At 43.9% G+C, this 21,410-nt stretch overlaps 1 protein-coding gene across 10 annotated transcripts in view; it reads right to left on the bottom strand.

The window, feature by feature from the left end:
* The window catches only part of LOC147113104 (mechanosensitive cation channel TMEM63B-like), a 241,547-nt gene that overhangs the window by 25,359 nt on the left and 194,778 nt on the right, over positions 1 to 21,410 (bottom strand). For 8 of the 10 annotated variants that reach the window (XM_085997968.1, XM_085997972.1, XM_085997969.1 and 5 more), the window contains 6 exons: positions 19,631 to 19,793; positions 16,152 to 16,257; positions 9,023 to 9,190; positions 7,315 to 7,430; positions 5,293 to 5,352; positions 2,563 to 2,712 (listed from right to left, as the gene is read on the bottom strand). In XM_085997968.1, coding sequence (XP_085854094.1) covers positions 2,578 to 2,712; positions 5,293 to 5,352; positions 7,315 to 7,430; positions 9,023 to 9,190; positions 16,152 to 16,257; positions 19,631 to 19,793 — 748 coding nt within the window. In that variant the 3' untranslated portion in view covers positions 2,563 to 2,577. Of the gene's footprint in view, positions 1 to 2,562; positions 2,713 to 5,292; positions 5,353 to 7,314; positions 7,431 to 9,022; positions 9,191 to 16,151; positions 16,258 to 19,630; positions 19,794 to 21,410 lie in introns of those variants that run through there. The other 2 variants (XM_085997977.1, XM_085997973.1) reach the window with 2 other exon arrangements.

Here is a 21,410-nt window from a genome sequence, read left to right as displayed (position 1 = left end):
AGCACACTAAAAACCTGTAGACACATAAGGAACAAATACTTTACATTAACATACACTTCCACCCACATTCCCCACTATTTCCAGTAACCTTTTTCAAGAACATAATAGGAGCAGGAGTAGGCCATTTGGCCCCTCAAACCTGCTCCCTCATTCTACAAGATCATGGCTGATCTTCTACCTCAACTCCACTTTCCCTGCATTATCCCCACATTCCCTTAATATTTAAAAATCTATTGATCTTTATCTTAAATATACTCAACGACTGAGCCTCCAGAGCCCTCTGGAGTAGAGAATTCCAAAGATTCACCACCCTCAGTGAAGAAATTTCTCCTAATCTCAGTCCTAAATGGCCGACCCCTTATTCTGAGACTGTGACCCCTGGTTCTAGACTCCCCAGCCAGGGGAAACATCCTCCCTGCATCTACCCTGTCAAGCCCTGTAAGAATTTTGTATGTTTCAATGGGATCACCTCTCATTCTTCTAAACTCCAGAGAATATAGGCCTAGTCTACTCAATCTCTCCTCATAGGACAATCCCCCCATCCCAGGGACCAGTCTGGTGAACCTTTGTTGCACTCCCTCTATGGCAAGTATATCCTTCCTTAGGTAAGGAGACCAAAACTGTACACAGTACTCCAGGTGTGGTCTCACCAGGGCCCTATATAATTGCAGTAAGACATCTTTACTCTTATACTCAAATCCTCTTGTAATAAAGGCCAACATACCATTTGCTTTGCTAATTGCTTGCTGTACCTGCATGTTAACTTTCAGTGATTCGTGTACAAGGACACCCAGGTCCCTCTGAACACCAACATTTCCCAATCTCACCCCATTTAAAAAATACTCTGCTTTTCTATTTTTTTCTACCAAAGTGGATAATTTCACATTTCTCCACATTATATTCCATTTGCCATGTTCTTGCCCACTCACTTAGCCTGTCTATACCCCTTTGAAGCCTCTTTGCATCCTCCTCACAACTTACATTCTCACCCAGCTTTGTATCATCAGCAAACTTGGATATATTACATCTGGTACCCTCATCCAAATCATTGATGTAGATTGTGAATAGCTGAGGCCCAAGCACTGATCCTTGCAGTACCCCACTAGTTACAGTCTAGAATATATAGAATTTTGGAGATGACAACCAATGTATCCACTATCTCTATAGGCACCTCTTTTAAAACCCTAGGATGTAGGCCATCAGGTCCAGGGAATTTATCAGCTTTCAGTCCCATTGATTTCTACCGTACTTTTTTTTTTTTTACTAATACTAATTTCTTTCAGTTCCTAATTCTCGCTGGACCCTTGGTTTGCCACTATTTTCAGGAAGTTTTGTGTGTCTTCTTCCATGAAGAGAAACAAATTATTTGTTTAATTTCTCTGCCATTTCCTTATTCCCCATTATAATTTCTCCTGTCTCAGCCTGTAAGGGATCCACATTTACTTTCGCTAATTTTTTCCTTTTTACATACCTATAGAAGCTTTTACAGTCTGTTTTTATGTCTCTCGCTAGTTTATTCTCATTCTATTTTCCCTTTATCAATTTCTCGGTCCTCCTTTGCTGAATTCTAAAATCCTCAGGCTTACTACTCTTTTTGGTAACATTCTAAGCCTCGTCCTTTGATCTAATACTATCTTTAACTTCTCGTTAGCCACAGTTGGACCACTTTTCCTGTGGCGTTTTTGTGCCTTAGGTTTGTTGTAAATTATGTATTAATTCTTTAAATGCTAGCCATTGCTTGTCTACCAGCATACCTTTTAATGTAGTTTCCCAATCTACCTTAGCCAACTTGTTCCTCATACCTACGTAGTTTGCTTTGTTTAGATTTAAGACCCTAGTTTCGGATTTAACTAAATCACTTTCAAACTCAATATAAAATTCTATCATATTATGGTCACTCTTCCCTAAAGGCCCCTTTACTACAAGGTTATTAATTAAACCCCTCTCACTGCACAACAGCAACAAACATGAGACGAAGCAATACGTTAAAGTAATGACTGTACTGTGCTACGTTTCAGTAAAAATTAGATTAACAATTCCGATTCCTCACACCACCCAACAATTTCAGCTACATCACTATAGAGAGGGGTTGAGCTGAACCAAAGTACCTCCTCGTAACCAGGTAAGCAGAGGTTTTTAAAAAAATTATGAAGGATTTGGATAAATAAGGAAATCAGTGACGTGGGGGGCATCAATTTAAAATGAGAACCAAGAGTTAAAATAAAACCTTGAAAAGCTGTGTAGTAACTTTTGAGACCATTGTAGCGGCAGGAGTTAACTCACTGTCGTCTCAAACTGCTGGGGGGGGAGACAGCTATAATATTGTGCCACTGTTAGTGACAATGATCATATTCCTGGGCTGTGGAAGAAATAGCCACAATAGTATTAAATTGCACACAAAGTACTAGACTGTCAGTCTAGATTATGTGCTTAAGTCTTGGTGTGGAGTATGAACACACAATCCTCTTCTGACTGAGAGGCAAGAGTGCCACCAATTGAACTTAATTGAGACTACAATACGCCTAAAATTGAGACCCTGGACCAGTTGAAATACTCAGTCTTTCACTGCTAAAACAGCTACAGTAATGCACTGCAGCTACGGTGATCTATAGTGACAGATAAAGAGTAACTTACTGTAACCTTTGGTGGGGAGGAAGTGCCTTCCCGTTGTCCGTTTGTTTCGACAGCACCATCCACTTCACTACGGTCAATCTGAAAGCGAGATCAATACCCATCACAAGTCTTGCACCTCTCTTTAAAACTCCAAACCCAGAAATCTCTCAACATAAGAAAAGAGAAGGCCACTCCGCCAGTCAAACCTACTCTTTGCGGGAAGCATGCTACCCCCATCACGGACTCACATCTCACTCGCTGATCTGTGAACATTCCTTGATCCCCAAAGATAATTCAATCAAATCTCCAGAATATTCATGTATCCTCATATTTCCACTCTTAACACCTGGCCTGCTGCTTTCTCTCCCCACCTCTCCCACCCCTGCCAATTCAGCAGCTACACGAGTATGAATGGTTTGAATACTCCTGCTAGACTTCTACTATCTGGAGAGAGAGAAAATATTTTGATAACTTCCCCTGGATGAACTACAGTCACAGGGCACCACTGGGTGGTGCTGCGGGACAGCACTTTCTGAATGTAACGAGCTTTGGAAAATTATGACGAATGCATCTGCAATTTCCTCCCCTATTGTTTTCATACCCTGGGGTGGAAACCATCAGGTCCTGGAGACTTGTCTATCTTAAGTTCCATTATTTTTTTCCATTATCGTATTTAAAAATATGTTTTAATCCACAAAGTTCCTCCTCTTGACTTATTTTTAATGTTCCCTTGTACCGTTGGTATTTTGTCCACTTCCTCCACTGTGAAAATAGATTCCTAGTCCTCACTTAACAAATCTGCCATTTTCTTATTATCCATTATAGTCTCGCCGGCATAAATGTAATGGCCCACATTCCCCATTACATTTATTGCCCATCCCTAGCTGCCTTGAGGAAGCGAATCTGGTGGGCACTCTCCTCGAACCGCTGCAGTCCTTGTGATGATGGCACTCCCACAATGGCGTTAGGTAAGGAATTCCAGGTTCCTGACCCAGCGGCAATAATGAAACCATGATATATGTCCAAATCAGGATGACTTAAAGGTGAACTTGGAGCTGATGATGTTCCCATGACATCGCTGCTCCTGTCCTTTGCAGGAGAGAGAGGTGCTGTCCATGTCTCAGCCAAAATTGTGAGGAGCTCTGTAACTGAGTCATTCTGACGGAACCAGAGCTCAGCATTGGTGAGCAGGTTATTGGTGAATAGTGGTTGCTTGATGACTCCTTCCATTACTTTATTGATGATTTGGAGTAGGTCGATAGGGCAGTAATTGGCTGGGTTAGATTTATCCTTTTTAAAAAAAAAAACCTGTGCTTGAATCTACCCAAGCCAGACGGGGTCAAAATCTCCTCTTTCTGGTAACTGTATGGGTTCTATGTGAAATGAAATTAATTTGGGACAGTCTCATTGTAGCTTCTAGGAACATAGAACAGAATAGATCATTCAGCCCCTTGAGCCTGTTCCGTCATAGAAGTAAACATAGAAGATAGGAGCAGGAGTAGGCCATTCGGCCCCTTGAGCCTGCTTCGCCATTCAATGAGATCATGGCTGATCATCCAAATTCAGTACCCTGTCCCTGCTTTCTCCCCATATCCCTTGATCCCTTTAGCCTTAAGAAATATATCCAACTCCTTCTTGAATATATTTAATGAATTGGCCTCTACTGCCTTCTGTGGTAGAGAATTCCACAGGTTCACCACTCTCTGGGTGAAGAAATTCCTCCTCATCTCAGTCCTAAATGGCATACCCCTTATCCTTAGACTGTGACCCCTGGTTCTGGACTCCCCGGCCATCAGGAACATCCTTCCTGCATCTAGTCTGTCCAGTCCTGTTAGAATTTTATAAGTTTCAATGAGATCCCCTTTCATTCTTCTAAACTCCAGCGAGTATAAGCCCAATCGACCCAATCTCTCCTCATTCAATTAGATCATGGCTAATCTGCATTTTAATTCCATCTACCCACCTTGGCTCCGTAACCCTCGATATCCTTGTTTAACAAAAATCAGAGTCAAATCTTGTGGGCAATAATCTCACTCGGAGATGGTTAGTTTGTGAAATAGAAAAATCACACTGATGCACTAGGAAGCACTTTGGAGGGTGGGGTTGAGGCATATTGCTGGGGTACATTAGGAGTTTGACTCTGCACCTAACTTAGGAGTGTCCCCAGTTTTTTTTGTCTTCATGGGCTGCTGAGCGACATACATTGAATGTTTAAATCCAAGTTCCCATTAATATGCACGCATCTCAAGTTGCTGTCAACGTATTTATTCATCAATGCGCCAAGTGCTAAAACCAGCCCTTTCCAAAGCTCTGGGCCCAAATGTTCAAAGAGGACAATCCAGCGAATATGAAATAGAAGTGTCGAGGCTTTGTAAACTGTATTGCCAGGGCTTACAGGCTGTATGCAGCTCACGTAACTTAGGCGTTTCATCTAAACCCATGTTAGATCGTTCCTGGGAAAACCCGATGGTGACAAAGGGAAAAACGTGTGTTCCATCTCCCGAATTGACAGCCCTGGCCTCAAGAAGCGTGAAATGAAAGGATAGGAAAAAGACCCCAAGCATGCAAATTGAGTCATCGAGGTTTTCAATTTGATTATTATGGATCACCATGATCTGCAAGGATGATTGGTACAAATTAGTCAAAGTTAATTCCCAAACACCGCATGGTGAGAATTACCAGTGTCCTGTAACAGGATTCGTCCTCCGTACTTATAGTATCTGCTGGAGTGGAAGGTTGCTGAAAATCAACAGGGAATGTTATATTATCTACAAGTGAAAATAAATCTGGCAAGGCTCGTCTTACCAATAGTGGAACCAGGAGACTTAATTTCTCCTCCTTAAAATACATGATGTTAACTGATCTCAGTACTGGCTCTACGATTAACTCCCGTGCTCCTGGATTGGAAGGCAGGGGAAATAAAATACAATTAAAAAAAATATATAAATCAGCTAATCTTCCCACTCCTGATCACCATTCAATACCACTCCGCTGGCAAGTGGGGTTGCAAGCTCATTGCACCAGGGCACGATATAATGCCCTTGTTGGTCGAATATAGTCTGCTGGCATTCTCACCCCCGAAGTTCACACATGATGAGTGAGCACTGGGGTGAACTACCAGAGGGCTGTCAGAGCATGTGGAACTGTACCCCAACAAGAAACAATTCCTTCAGCAGAGGGAGAGGAGGATGATTTGGTTGGGGGGGGGGGGGGGGGGGGAAAAAAGGAGATTTAAAAAATTGGTTTCATTAGTAAACACCAGGAAAAAATACTTCACGATAATGCATGCAGCGGGGTTGGTAATGAGATGGAATCCATGGCATCCCCCATGGATGCTTGGCATGGGGTGGGGGTGGGGAGGGTCATCTCTACAGCAGCACGTTCCCGATCCACATACTGTACTGGGAATGTTGCAGGTTTGATCCCTGGTTTTTGGTGCGTTAGCAGATCTCAGTGGCGTAGCAGCCAACGGCATTACAACTGGCCTCAGCAACCCTGCAGTTAGGGAGCTGGAATAGCTATCCAGTAACTCCTGCTGGTAAGTGTGCTTATGCGCCGGTGAGGCCATCAGGCTCAGAGGAGATGCCCATCACGATCAAATAGCCCAGAAATCCTCACTAACTAGGATCACACACAGAATGGTCAATTGAGAGAGATCCCACATGGGCACCTGTAGAACAGCACTCCAACATGGAGTCAACAATTTCAGGAAGAGGATGGGAAAATTCTTAAAAAAACCTAAAAGTAATAATTGGCAGGAGATCCAGCTTCCTTTGAGCCACTCTTGCGGAACCTCATGAGGGCTTATTACAGAGTAGCATTCTCAGGAGGCCATCTACCTACTTAACCATTTAACTGGGCAATAAGGCCAGGAGATATACAGCAGGGAAGTAGGAGGAAGTGACAAAAAAAAAGAAACCAGCACATCTCTTTTGGCTAACTCCAATAATGCGTTGCTTTATAGTGACAAGCAGGCTATACAGGAAACTTTGTTATCCGGGAGGCTAACTGTCCAGAATGCTCGCGCCACCGGCAAAAATCAGGAGCCGTTTTCGTTAGTTTTTTTTTCTTCTCGTTGCTTTTTTCCTCAACAGTCAAGGTCTGCTGAAGCTGTTGCTAAGCTACAGAGACGCTTGGACTGTTTAGAAGCTGTTGCTAAGCAACAGGGTTTGTTGACAGATACGGAGCTCAAAAGTTTCCGTATCTTTCAACATTTATCTTTCAACATTAGCGCTGGAGTGTCCGGCAGTTTTGAGGGAACGGCAACAGCTCGGCCCCATCGGTGCCGGATAGCACAAAGTTTCCTGTACCATGTAACGCACAATGCATTATTCTGTTGCTGAGGTGGCGCTACCTTTAAGGTCACAAAGTTGAATGCATGTGAATCCTGAGCCCAATTTGGGACTAACTTCTGTTGGTGAGGAAAGTGTGCAAATAAACACACACACTTGCATCTAGCACGTATCCATCAAACTTCAGAGGAGCAAGAATGTTCTGAACAATTACAAGTGCTGTGTGACTGACCCAAAATTTCATAGAGCTACAGTTATCGGAATTTTCCAGTTTAGTCCATTTCCAAACGGCGACTATTTGCGCGGTGGCCTTAAAGGGACAGGCCAGGTCAACAGCTGACCATGCACCGTCACGAAGTTATCCACAAGCACACCACAGACAACATCGAGCTAACAAAAAGTGACTTACCTTATAGTTATGAGCACTGAGGTATTTGAAGTGGCCAAAACAGACATGAGACAGGCAGATAACGATAGTGACCACCAGCACAACAAATGTAAACATGGATGTAGCAGCTAAGAATCCTGCATACAAAAAAGGTTTATTTTGAAGGTTGGTTAACGACAAAGTGAATCTCCAACATGAACAACAACAACTTGCAGTTATATAGTGCCCTTAACATAGTAAAACGCCCTAAGGCGTTTTACAGGAGCGTACTCAAACAAAAATTGACACCGAGCCACATAAAATAGCTATTAGGGCAAGTGATCAAAAGCTTGGTCAATGAGGTAGGTTTTAAGGAGGAGAGGGGTGTGGAAAGATTTAGGGAGGGAATTCCAGGGCTTAGGTCCAAGGTACCTGACGGCACGGCTGCCAATGGTGGAGCGATGAAAATCTGGGATGCGCAAGAGGTCAGAATTGGAGGAACGCAGAGGTCTTGAAGGGTTGCAGGGCTGGAGGAGGTTAGAGAGATAGGGAGTTGAACACAAAGATGAGAATTTAAAATGGAGGTGTTGCCGGACTGGGAGCCAGTGCAGGTCAGCCCCAGGATGTTGATGGTGGGGGATTCAGCGGTGGTAATGCCGTTGAATGTCAAGGGGCAGTGGTCAGACTCTCACTTGTTCGAGATGGATATTGCTGACTACCTACAGGTGTGGCTATGGTGACACCGTTTACACATACATGCACTAATATTAGTATGATGAAACGCCTTACACACACTCTTACAATACAGATGAATGTACGTCACGTGTATATTTACTTAAATATCTACCACCAGTCAGTAAAACATTCACAATAATCAAAACACATTTGTGCACTATGCTTTTCATCTTACCACTTTACCAACAAAAGTACAAAAGGGTCAAAGTATACATGCATACGCCTGCGAATAGGAGTATTGAGATCACATGCCCAATGACTAATCAAATATGTGATGTCGTCACATCTGGAATCCCAATTAGCCACATGCAGCTAGTGGACAATGCATTGGATGACACTGTCGTAAAGGGAGATCTACATCCTCCAAACAGACAAGTATAACTTGTCCACAGCTTGAAAGGGAGAACAGAGGCTCCAGACAACCCTTTACCTCCAGCCTCTAGATAGGCAACTCCACTCGCCCACCGGCCAGGAAAAAGACTTGCATTTATATACCGCCTTTCATGACCTCAGGATGTCCCAAAGCGCTTTACAGCCAATTAAGTACTTTTGAGGTATAGTCGCTGTTGTAATGTAGGAAACACGGCAGCCAATTTACACACAGCAAGTTCCCACAAACAGCAATGTAGTAAGGACCAGATAATCAGTTTTAGTGATGTTGGTTGAGGGAAAATGTTGGCCAGGAAACCGGGGAGAAAGCCCCTGTTCCTCTTCAAAATCGTGCCATGGGATCTTTTACATCCACCCGAGAGGGAAGACGAGGTCCTCGGTTTAATGGCTCATCCAAAAGACGGCACCTCTGACAGTGCAGCACTCCCTCAGGACTGCACTGGAGTGTCAGCCTGGATTTTGTGCTCAAGTGGAGTGGAACCCATAACCTTCTGACCTGGAGGCAAGAGTGCTGCCCACTGAGCCACAGTGACAACAGGAGAGAGAATTGGGTGGAAGGAGCAGTTGAAGAAACAGAAAAGTAGAAAAACAAGAAATGAACTTATATAAAGTTATCACATCTTACCTGTTCTTACAGTAGAGAAGAAAAGCAGACATAACAGGCAGAGGATGGGAGCTGCCACGACCTGATTCACTGCTCCTGAGTGGATCTTCTTATCCAGTTTGGCAGGCAGATAGGCGTAGTACAGATTGTAGCGATCCACCAAGTGCTTCAGCAGCATGTACATCAAACCTAACGACAGGCAAAAAAACTCATTGAGAAAAGCTCTACAGAAATAAAACAAAATATACAAATGGCAAAAATCAAAACTTGCTTTGAGTTTTTTTTGGAAGGTTTTGAGGAGACTTTTGACAGTGGGGAAAGAGATACAACATGAAAGGGAGGGGGTTGAGGTGTGGTGCGGTTAGAAAGAGGATGCCAGGATGCAGGGCCACGACAGCTGAAGGCACTGGTGTGGCAAGGAGGGGGGGGGAAGAATACAGCAGGCCAGAATCAGAAAATTCAGGGTGTGAATTTTTAAAAACAAAAAGACTATAGCATTTATATAGCGGCTTTCACGACCTCAGGATGTCCCAAAGCGCTTTACAGCCAATGAAGCAATGAAGCACTTTTTGAAGTGTAGTCGCTGTTGTAATGTAGGAAACGCGGCAGCCACTTTGCGCACAGCAAGCTCCCACAAACAGCAATGTGATAATGACCAGGTAATCTGTTCGTTAGTGTTGGTGACTGAGGGATAAATGTTGGCCAGGACACCGGGGAGAACTCCCCTGCTCTTCTTCAAAATAGTCCCATGGGATTTTTTAGGTCAATCTGAGAGAGCAGACTACATTAAAGGCGCTATATAAATGCAAGCTGTTGAATTGGGTTGTACAGCTGAAGGAGGTTACAGGTTATGAATCCAAACTGTAAAACAGGAAAAAGCAATCAAGGTAAAAATATTTAGGCCCGAGGGGCTGAATGGCCCACTCTTGTTCTTACAACTGGTAGGTCACTAAAACTAGGGCCGACTGTCTACACTTCAATAAAGCAATTGTATGGGGCCTCTATACAGAGGCTCACAATGACTAGGAGAGAGTCTGGAATGCAATGGAAGCAAGTGGAGAAGCAGAAATGTTGTGGGAGTTAAGCTACCGTAACCAAATCAAAATCTAAAACCATGAAACAATTGAAAGTTTAAGCTGGTTAATTGCCGATTGACAGAAGAGTCTGCAATGGTTCAGTCTATAGAGACCTTAATTAAGGCTCAACATTCCTATGGATTTGTTTAATGAGCTACAGTCCAAAAAAGAAAATGAACTGTAATGAGAGAGATCCAAAAATGATTAAAAAGAGAGAACCTTTTCGAAACGGATATGCTGAGAAGTGTCCAATTTCACTCACCCACATATGGGGTTATATAATAGTCTGCATCACTGCTGTGTTTAATGTGCATTTGAAAATTGAATGTGGGGACTAACTGCTCCGCCTGCCCGAACTTACCAGAGTGCTAATTATTGTATTTATAACATCCTTTATTGTGTGGAAATACCTCAAAAATGCTTCACAGGGGTTCTCCCTGTTTTTCTTTGAACAGTGCCATTGAATCTTCAGCGACCACCTGAACAGGCAGTTGGGAACTCACTCTCAAAGCCAGCAATGCCTAAATTATGAGCTCACAACCTGTATCTTCTATGGGGGGGTGGGGTGCTTGAGTTAAGCTGACAATACCCATTATAAGAAACTTGCACTAAGCTCTCTGTTAACATTTTGCATTTAAACAGCTGGACATCAAAGAGTAATGGAGGATTTAAAATGTACTAACAGTATTTAACCAGATACAAAATGGCCACTTTGTTGAGCCAGTGTTTAGTCTACAAAAGATTGGAAATGTTTTCCACACAGAGGATTATTTAGTGTTAAGTTTTGGCTCAGTGGTAGGAATCCTGCCTCCGAGTCAGAAAACTGTGGGTTCAATCCCCAATCCAGAGATTCTAGGCTGGCACTTCCGTACTGAGGGAGTGCTGCATTGTCACCGAGCTTCCGACCCCGTATCATCTCCAGCACTAAGCCGCCTACATCCACCTCAAGACTCCTGCCTCAACTCATCTACTGTTGAAACCCTCAGCCATGTCTTTGTTACCTCTAGACTCAACTATTCCATGCACTCCTGGCCAGCCTCCCACCTTGCACCTTTAGTAAACTTGAGCTCAATCAAAACTCTGCTGCCCGTGTCCTGACTCGCACCAAGTCCCGTTCACCCATCACCCCTGTGCTCGTTGACCTCCATTGGCTCCTGGTCTGACAACGCCTCAATTTTAAAATTCTCATCCTTGTTTTCAAAACCCTCCATGGCCTCGCTCCCGCCTATCTTTGTAACCTCCTCCACCCCTACCATCCTCCGAGATCTCTGCGCTCCTCCAATTCTGGCCTCTTGCGCATCCCCGATTTTCTTTGCTCCACCATTGGAGGCCGTGCCTTCAGCTGCCTAGGCCCTTAACTCTGGAATTCAATCCCTAAACCTCTCTACCCTTCTTTAAGACGCTCCTTAAAACCTACCTCTTCGACCAAGCTTTGGGTCACCCGTCCCAATATCTCCTTACGCGGCTCGGTGTCAAATTTTGTTCGATAATCGCTCCTGCGATGCGCCTTTGGACGGTTTACTATGTTAAAAGGTGCTACATAGATGCAAGATGTTAAACTGAAGCCCCTGTCTGTCTGCACAGGTAGACATAAAATATCTGATGACACTATTCAAAGAGGAGCGGGGTAGTTCTCTCCGTTTCTGGTCAATGTTCATCCCTCAACCAGCAGCATTAAAACAGATCTAGTCCTTTATGTAACTGCTCTTTGTGGGGCCTTGCTGTGTGCAACGTGGCCGCTGTGTTTGCTTACATTAAACAGTGACTACACTTCAAAAGTATTGGTTGTGAAGCAATTTAAGATGTCCTGAGGATATGAGAGATGCTATATAAAAACCAAGTTCCATGAAAAAAGCCCCAACTGTTTTCAGCCTTTCTTCATAACTTTAAATATTAATGAAATTCCATATTACAAACAATCCATGGAAAAACACATAAGGGGGGGGGGAAGAAGAGAGAGAAAGGCGGGGGAAAAAGAAGAAAAATTATCTTAATTTTTAAAAAAAAAAGTTAGTTGGACAAAGTAATACAGCCTCCTACTCTCTTGATCTGGTTATTTTTAATGATGTGAGCCACCTGACAATAGACAAGGAGAGAAAGGGATGCAGAAGTTGCACTAATGAATGACTTATGCACAACAGGATGACAGATCTATGAGTTACAGGGTGTCCAATGAGTAGTTAAACAAAAACAGCAGCAGTACACCAATTATTCAACAGAGTGGGAGACCCAGCACAAGTTAATGACTTGACACTTGCAAAGTAGGCGCATTCCTTCCATTCACCCTTCCTCTGTTTGACGCACTAAGTACGTTGTTTGAGCTACTTGACCATGTTGTCAACAGGCGGTTAATGCGCCAGTAGTGTTTTATACACCTCAAAATGTTCTCTGCTAGCACCCCCAAATTTGCAAGCAAGCATGAAATCTAAAATTGGGCTGCTGGGTGCTTTTCATAACTCTCTAGAAAACAAAAGAGGAAGTCAGCCTGCTTTGTACTGACTTAGAACTTGCAAGAAATTTATTGATCGTGCCAATTTTCAAGCAGCCTCCAATCCCTTGGGTTGCCACTGAGTATTTAGGCATTGACTTTAAGGGAACAGGTCAGGTTAGCAGCTAAACACCACAACCGTGCTCCAGACCGCAGAATTTACAGAATCATAGAATCTTACAGCACAGGAGGCCATTCGGCCCATCATGCCTGTGCTAGCTCGTTGAAAGAGCAATCCAATTATTCCCACTCCCCTGCTCTTTCCCTTGTGGCATTCTATGAGCAATGCCACAAGAGATCGGCAAAAACTTTACACACCCACCGACAAGCTTAGCTGAAGTCCCAGTGACATTGCTGCAGCATAATCGGTTGAATATTTGGCACACTAATATCCTCAACGTTAAGTGCTAGTTCAACCAGCCAGAAAGACAGCCCATTTGTTTTGGGAATTTTTACCTTTAGCTGTGAATTGAAATAGTGCGATAGCCTGTGGTTGAAAATAAGTTTATCAAAGCCGCTCTATGTCTTAAAATGGAAGGACTAACTGGGAAGAGTACGATATGTACAAAATATTCAATCTCCATTATTTATTTAAAAAGTAAATACTTAAAAAAAAAAAAAAAAATACCGTGGCAAAAAATACCGTGGCTTTTTTAAAAACACAAGATTTCTTCCTAATACAGAGACCCATCACCACCAACAGCATCTTGCATTTATATAGTGCCTTTAACCTAGTAAAATATCCAAAGGAGCTTCACAGGAGCATTATCAAACAAAATTTGGGTCACCATACTGGTCACCCCTCCAGGCCACTGTTGATGCCACAGATGGGATGGATCCTTGTGAGGTGCAGCCTGGCTATGACTTTCGACTACCCCAAGAGCAGAACTGGATTGTCTAACAGGCAGCCCACGGGCTCCTTCTCATATTAAAACGACAAAGCCAGTTTCAACTACGATTGGGAGCAGAAATTTACAGTAGCTGAGAATTAGCTTTATGAGGGAGGGAAGGCTGGATGAACAGTTCAGCAGTAACCCGTTAAATTTCCCTACCCTGGCGGACTGGTAAAGGCTGCTTCCTGACTGGTGGATTTAGACCAATGAGGGAGCAGCCTTTTTTGCACCAGTCCTACAGCCAGGGAAGTTTAAAGAAGCGAGGCTGAACCTTCCCAATTTTGCAAGCTCCAGGGGAGAGCGGTAAGAGGAGGAAGGGAAGATTGAAAGGGGGAGAGAAATAAAAGGATGGCAATGAAGGCGTACTGGGGAAACAGCTTGAATTGGCTGTGGTTGAGGAGTTGGAATGTGTGTATGGGATCCAAGGGCTATTGGAGGGGGGGGTGGGGGGGGGGGGTAAGAAATGTCTGGCTTTTTGTATACATTGGTCTGGTTGTGTGTGCATATCGGGGAGGAGTCTGGCTTCTTGTGTCTATGGGCATTCTAAATTACATGGTGCTGCTCTGTTGTGTATGGGAGTGTTTGAACCTTCCGTGCATCAGGTCTTGCATTTGTGCCTAATCACATGGTCCACTCCTTGCTTTTGATGCAATTATCTGGGTTCTGGTTCCAAAACGTGGACATCCCCGAAGTAATGCAGTAATCTGCCATGGTGGTTAAGGCTAAAAAAAACCTAATTGTTAAGTTAACACAATTTCATTTAATCAGAATTTAAAATAGTGAGAACGCTTTATAGATTGCAAAGTAATTGTAAATTTCAGGCTCCAGGTCAGAAGTACCCAGCATTAAAGTAACTGGCTCTCTTTAAAAAAAAAATTTTTTTATTTTTTATTTTTTTAAATTTGTGCAACAGATACACACGCATCATATATAAATATGCACTTTTTGCATTGGAGGATTATGATGTTGTTGGTCAGATTTTGTGCAGCATCCATCAGTGCAGGTGGCGACAGGCATCAAGTGCCAAGTTTATATGTGAACCAATGTCCCTGCGCACGGAGGGGTGAATAATTTTAATGTTCTTGCAATGAGGATTATAGGGAGATTTTGACAGTCAGTCATCCAGTAGAGAATTTTCCGTCCTACCTCCCACAGTTTTATCACCACCTGCCAGGAAGGTGTTGGCTCCCTGGTAGTGCCGGATCCGGTACCTCCCTGTAAGTGGCTACTTTTCATGTGTCAGCATAGACAAGTGTCAGCAAGGGAGTCAATCATGGAGGGCATCGATCGCAACTGGGCAAGATCCTCTCCTCACCTGCACATTTTTCCAGAAGGAGGTCCATTGGAAGGCAAACAGGAGAGGGAACCCTGCCTAGCTCTTCGCTTCCTAGTTCAGGGGTACGGAGACCACTTGTAGTATCCCTACTGTTGTCTTGGCTGAGGTCATCTTATTCAGCAGAAGGCCTATATGGCTCAGTACCAGGCCATGTGGTGCACATAACTACTAAGCCTTCAGGGGAGCTCACAAGTTAGCCATTTAACAAAAAACAATTGTACAAGGATAATGCTTTGCTAAGCAACCACTGCTGGTTAATCCTTTGCCCTCACCATAAAATGCTTTTAATTAAAAAGGACCGCTAATGCACTGTAACCAATACATTTATTATGGTTCATTTTTCACTCCCTGAAGGGATGTTTTGATTAGCTGTAAACCAATAACTGGAAAGTAATTTCATTTACAGTTATACATCACTGCTAAGGATCATTAAGTTGTGTAAAAATAAATTGTTCACTGCATTAATGGTAGAGCGGTAAGCTTCCAGGAGAGGTCACTGTTGCTCCATGTGAAAACCAACACTGCAAATTCAGCTGGGGGTGCTGAGCATCAGGATGACCTAACCCCAACCCAAGGGGAAAGGGCATCTGGATTCATTGCTACCTCTAACTCCCATTTCCTTTCTTGACTACATTTTCGTGTTAAGTTGATAGATATGAGGAACAAGTTGTGAGGAACATTTTTCCATCTTTTCTCAAACCCACCTAGAGGAGAAACATTGCACCTGGGACAACACACCGAACAAGAGAGAGAGAAACATTGTACTTGGGACAACCCACCCACCAAGAGGGAGGGGCATTGCACCTGGGACAGCCCACCCACCAAGAGGGAGGGGCATTGCACCTGGGACAACCCACCCACCAAGAGGGAGAAACATTGCGCCTGGGACAACCCACCCACCAAGAGGGAGAAACATTACGCCTGGGACAGCCCACCCACCAAGAGGGAGAGGCATTGCGCCTGGGACAACCCACCCACCAAGAGGGAGAAACATTGCGCCTGGGACAGCCCACCCACCAAGAGGGAGGAGCATTGCGCCTGGGACAGCCCACCCACCAAGAGGGAGGAGCATTGCGCCTGGGACAGCCCACCCATCAAGAGGGAGGGGCATTGCGCCTGGGACAGCCCACCCACCAAGAGGGAGGGGCATTGCGCCTGGGACAGCCCACCCACCAAGAGGGAGGGGCATTGCGCCTGGGACAGCCCACCCAAGAGGGAGGGCCAATGCACCTGGGATAACCCACCACTGAAGGGATGGGGGCGCCGCATCCAGGTTAACCCACCAACAATTATGGAAGGAGCTGCACATCTGGGATAACCCAACCCCATTCAACATGCTAACAACCCAAATACTCACCAAATGGGACTATAATGGGACACGTGATGCTGTAGGTCATGACGACGGTGAAGACGCACATCATCCACCCATAGGCTGCTCCAAACTGAAACTCGTACGCTTGGTGCTAGAAAAATAATGCAACAGACAGACACAAGTCAAACCAAATTGCAAATCACAGCAGGAATGTTTGCTGATTATAAACCGAAGAGACTGGCTTGATGGTGGGAGGAAGCTGAAAGCTCAACAAAGACTAATTAAGTAGGGGGAGGCTTCAATTTTCTAATTTCTATGCAACTTAATTCAGCTAGCTCACATCATTGAGCTCCAACTCCTTCAAGCCAGTTCACTAACAATATCAACATTATTCTACATTAAGATAAATACTAGCATATGAGAACAGGGTGATTCAATGGGTCATACATGGTCTTTCCACACCTGGAACTTTGACTCAGTTACAGCCCAGACCAATGGGGTGGAGTCGTCTCCTCTCAGTTTTCTCCAAGGGTCCTAATGGATCCATGGATGGTCCGACAGCACAAAGCAGCCCTCTAACATGGCACTAAACTGGCAATATAACTCCAGGGGTGCACAAGTAGGTGTGAGAAATACAAAAATATCAAGTGAAGGGCATTGTACTGGGACTGAAGTAGACTGTTCCGATAGAATAGAATGACCACTACTTTGCTATTAATGACTGGGGATTATTTGATGCTCACACTGGATGTCTGAAATGGAAACATTCCATTTGCCAATATTAACATATACTTCAAAATAAAAGTTGACGAGAAATTCTCAGTGGAAGCTTTAAAAAAAAGTTCAAAATGTTACACTGCAGTTCTTTCGAACAGTGCTTTGTAATAGATTGCAGTAAAAATGCTGAGCAAATATAGAATAAGACTGGCTTTATTTAAAATGCACATTTCTGGTCCCTCTTTCAGGAATATGCCTGAATCCAGAGGGTATTGTTCAGTAGAGGAAGCCAAAGATACTGGTTAAGAGCTGTTCTCTTAAGGCACCAGTAGAGCAGCTGTTGAGGGAAGAGAAACACTGGGGTTAAAGCATAGGCTTTCAAACTGGGGTCCCTCGATTCTGTGGCCAGGGGGGGGGGGGGGGCGGGGGGGCGGGTGTGTAGGGTGGGTTCCTGCAAGGGGAAATCAAGGGGGTAACTGAAATTAACTGATTTCTATTAGCACATAATTTTTATTGTTCTGTATGTATTTTCAGGTGGTCCACTCCAGAAAAAAAGTTTGAAAACCAGTGGGTTAAGGCAAGACATATTATTGGGGGTGGGAAGGAAAGAGTAAAAGGGACTTCTACCTGTATCTGACACATACTATACCTGATCTAGGTGTGCTCAATGCTGACACTGTAAAAAGGTGGAAAGTGTTCCATTCCCAGCATTAACATCCAACTTCTTAAATGGAGCAAGAGTGCACGAAACAATTCTTCAAAAAACGTTTAGAAGGAGCTGTGCAGCACCTTTTCACTCCCAGAACAATGGCTGTAAAGAAACAGCACTGGAGAGCACTATTCCAATACTAATCCAATGTACCTAACTTTGTACCGAGTTATACCATGTGTTGATGCAAACTGTGCAACACAACCAATGTGGTTCAGACTGTCTGCAGACATCACGTTACTGGTTTCTGCCTCTTCCAATTTTTTCTTGTGAATTCAAGTCTGCTTCCAAACATCTATTTTCCCCTTACTCTCACCTGTTCTCATCTTTTCCTCCATTTTACTCATCTTTTCTTGCCTTTTCTCTCTGTCTCTCTTTCACTTCCTCCTGTTGCTTGCTCACCGTTTCCTTCCTTTCTCACTTCCTAGGGATTGCAAGCAATGAACAGGATGAGGTATTGCAGGCTAGTCTCAGGACAGCAAGGGCATGTTGGGGGCCCTGTTAGCGCTTAGAGAGCGAATCTGCACTATAAACAACAAGCACCAGGCAATAGCGAGGACCTGGATGAAGATGGGCCAGAGAATATATCAGGTTAGGATGGAGGGTATATTTGAGAATGGGGCAGAAAAAGCCCTCAATTGATCAAATAAAACAGCATTAGGACGGCAACACTTTGTATAAACTAAGAAAATGGTTACTCCGAATGTTTATTAATATCGTTCCCTTAATTCTTTTGCCAGTGTTTTTTACCCTCTCAATCCTCAAGACCATCGCTTGTTCAAGTGTACAAGTCACCAGACACACTCGGATACCTCACCCATTCTTCATGGGTGTGTCTGGGCAATATTGGCAGGTGGGTGGTGAAAACAGATTCAATAGTAGCCTTCAAAAGGGAAATGGATAAATACTTGGGAGAATAAATTGCAGGCTTATGGGGAAAGAGCCAGGGAGTGGGACTAACTGGATTGCTCTGCGAAAGAGCCGGCGCAGACTTGATGGGCCGAGCGGCCTCCTTCTGTACTGTACTATTCTATGATTCTATGTTGGTTCTGATGTGGACAGGCTGCCAGATCACCCTTTGCTTTTGAAAGTACTGTAACTATAGCAGCATTTGCAAGTGGGTATTTATATACAATCAGCACTGGCAGAAGCTCACAACCCCCAGGTACAAAGGCAGTTGGTTTCAGAAGAACAAATTTATAAGTTAGCACACTCCATGAACAGTATGGCTAGAAGATACTCAATAACTCTAATAAAAATGAGGTTCATTCTACACAGCTCTTTGAAATCTCCATTCTTCAGATTCAGGATTTTAATACCAGTTACCAGACTCGTTAACCTATTGTGACTCTACAGTAGCTTCAGTAGATTGTTATGATAAACCCCAAACAAGTGGGCTGCCTTTGCAGTATGTTGAGCGTGCCAATGCATGGCAGGAAGGGCTTGCAAAGGATTCAACCACAAGGCAAGTTTCTGATTTTGGGCAAATGCAATTGGGGTGGTGGCGGGGGGGGAATAGAAACACAAAACAAAAACATACAAAACTTGACAGCAAGTCTTTTCTTGGCCAGCTAAGTCTCATTACCACGGTGAAGAGTCTCTAAACCAAGCTGCTGAGAATCAGCACAGTTAAGAACTTGTTTTCCTGACATGGAGAGCACACTCTCCTTGTATGGGCTCACTTCACTTAAAGTCCAGAGCTTAGGTACAAGTTGGCAAGGACCCAGGCATAAGGAACCTCAAGCATGTGTAGAGTCAATCATCTAAAATAATGCAGCTCACCAGCACAGAGCTTTCCGCGGCTTGTCCAGCCAGGACCCACTTGAGCCGTTAGGCCTGAAGGGTTAGCTGGTGCTACATGGGATGAATTCCAGCCCCCAGTGATAGATCTACTGATTCACAGCCTTAGCTGGAAATTACAAAGCAGCATCGACAAATTCTGCCTGGCCACTCGTTCAACTGGGAATATGATGTGTGCGTGGGAGAGAAAACAACTTCAAACTTGGGCTGAGGTACAATTTCAAAACAGTTCTAACCTTTCATTGAAACAGTACAGGGCTGGTAGACCAGGAGACAAAGATAAATCAGTGACACCTACACGTTTGACGTTTTTCCTCTCCGCCGCTGACTTGGCCAAGGAGAGGCGGATCATGTACATCAGCAGGCCTGGAATGCGCAGCAGATCCATGGCGTTTCCGATGAAAGCAGAAGCAATTACGTAGTTCACGAAAAAAGCGCCGTTATCAGGGAGAAAGACACACCTAAAACAGAAAGTAATATGCAGAAATTAATGGAGTAAGAACCGGAAAATAGTTGAAGATCACCATTTTATATAATGAGAAACCCATTTTATAGGACTGTATACAGATAATGATGAACGTGTTCTTGCATTGATATCAGAGTAGGAGGGGGTAGAACTGGCCCGTCATTGCACATCCCCTTGGAATGAATTTCCAACCTCAGTTGAGGGCAGAACTTATCACGTGGGAGATTAAAGCTGGATCTCAGCACACCAGTTTCAACATCTATATACAAAACAATGTTAGTCAGGTCTGTTTGTGGCATAGACCTCCTTTAGAGTAGAAACTGGTTGGAGAAAGGAAATGGAGCAAAGGCATAAAGTGATGTTCTTGTAAAACGGAGATTATTAATTCCTCTCGTACACTTGGGTAAACACTCAGGCTTTACCCACAGAAGTCAGGTACAACCCTGAATGGTCATGAATCTCAGATGTAAATGCTTAAAGATCTTTTTAAATCAACGCAGATTACTTAAATCCAATGACTCATTTCAAACTCAAAAGCTGTGATTTGCTACACCTTTGAGAACAGTTACCCTTATAAAGCCCACTAGAGGGCACTGCGCACAGATACAAAACTGTACTACAGTATATGATGTCCAGCTCTTCGTATGATCTCTAGGGTGTGTTATGAAAGCCAATATACGATACCCAGTTGTTTATACGCATTAAAAAGGCAGATTTTTTTTTTTTTTTTTTTTTGCATTGCTCATGCACCACAGTCAGCACAAACCAATAATGTTAACTGCTCCCAACAACCCACTTAGATTAAAATCTGGTCATCTTCCATTGTTCCACAATTTAATCAATTTAACTGAGGACATTATTGCACATCAACTGATCATCCCGATCAGTGCCTGCCAGGGGACACAGCCCTACAGGGAAGAAAGAAAACACCACTCAAAGATGGCAGCACAGTACAATGCAAGCTTCATATTTAAAACTGGCTGGTATAGGACTGAGCTATACAAACAAGGAGTGCTTTGAGTTAGCTTACTTCAGTTGGGGTGTCAGTAAGGGGACTACAGTTAGCCTCACCATTGTTCGGCTCGGGATCTGCAGGGGGTGGAAAAAGAGAGCCTAACTCCCGATTGGCATCCAATGACCCCTGGTGGTTATTGCAAGTGTGGGTTTGTCAGGTGAAGGTAGCATTGGCTGCAAACAACCCACTCGCCAGCGCAAAATAGGCTGATGACTCTCATAAGAATGGTCACTTGCTGAGGAACTGGAGGGTTACTGACACCCTGTTAATTGTTCCGCAGGATTAACATAAGAAGTAGGAGCAGGAGTAGGCCATACGGCCCCTCGGGCCTGCTCCGCCATTCAATAGGATCATGGCTGATCCGAATCTAGACTCACGTCCACTTCCCTGCCCTCTCCCCGTAACCCCTAATTCCCTTATCTGCTAGGAAACTGTCTATCTCCGTTTTAAATTTATTTAATGTTGCAGCTTCCACAGCTCTCTGGGGTAGCAAATTCCATAGATTTACTACCCTCTGAGTGAAGAAGTTTCTCCTCATCTCAGTTTTGAAACGGCAGCCCCTTATTCTAAGATTATACCCCCTAGTTCTAGTCTCAC

This window comes from Somniosus microcephalus, chromosome 9 (genome assembly GCF_052327205.1).
Source record: "Somniosus microcephalus isolate GS21.2 chromosome 9, FLI_Smic_1.0, whole genome shotgun sequence".
NCBI classification, from domain to species: Eukaryota; Metazoa; Chordata; class Chondrichthyes; order Squaliformes; family Somniosidae; genus Somniosus; species Somniosus microcephalus.
Note: the sequence above shows the minus strand (reverse complement) of the source record. Positions and strands in the feature narration are given on the sequence as shown.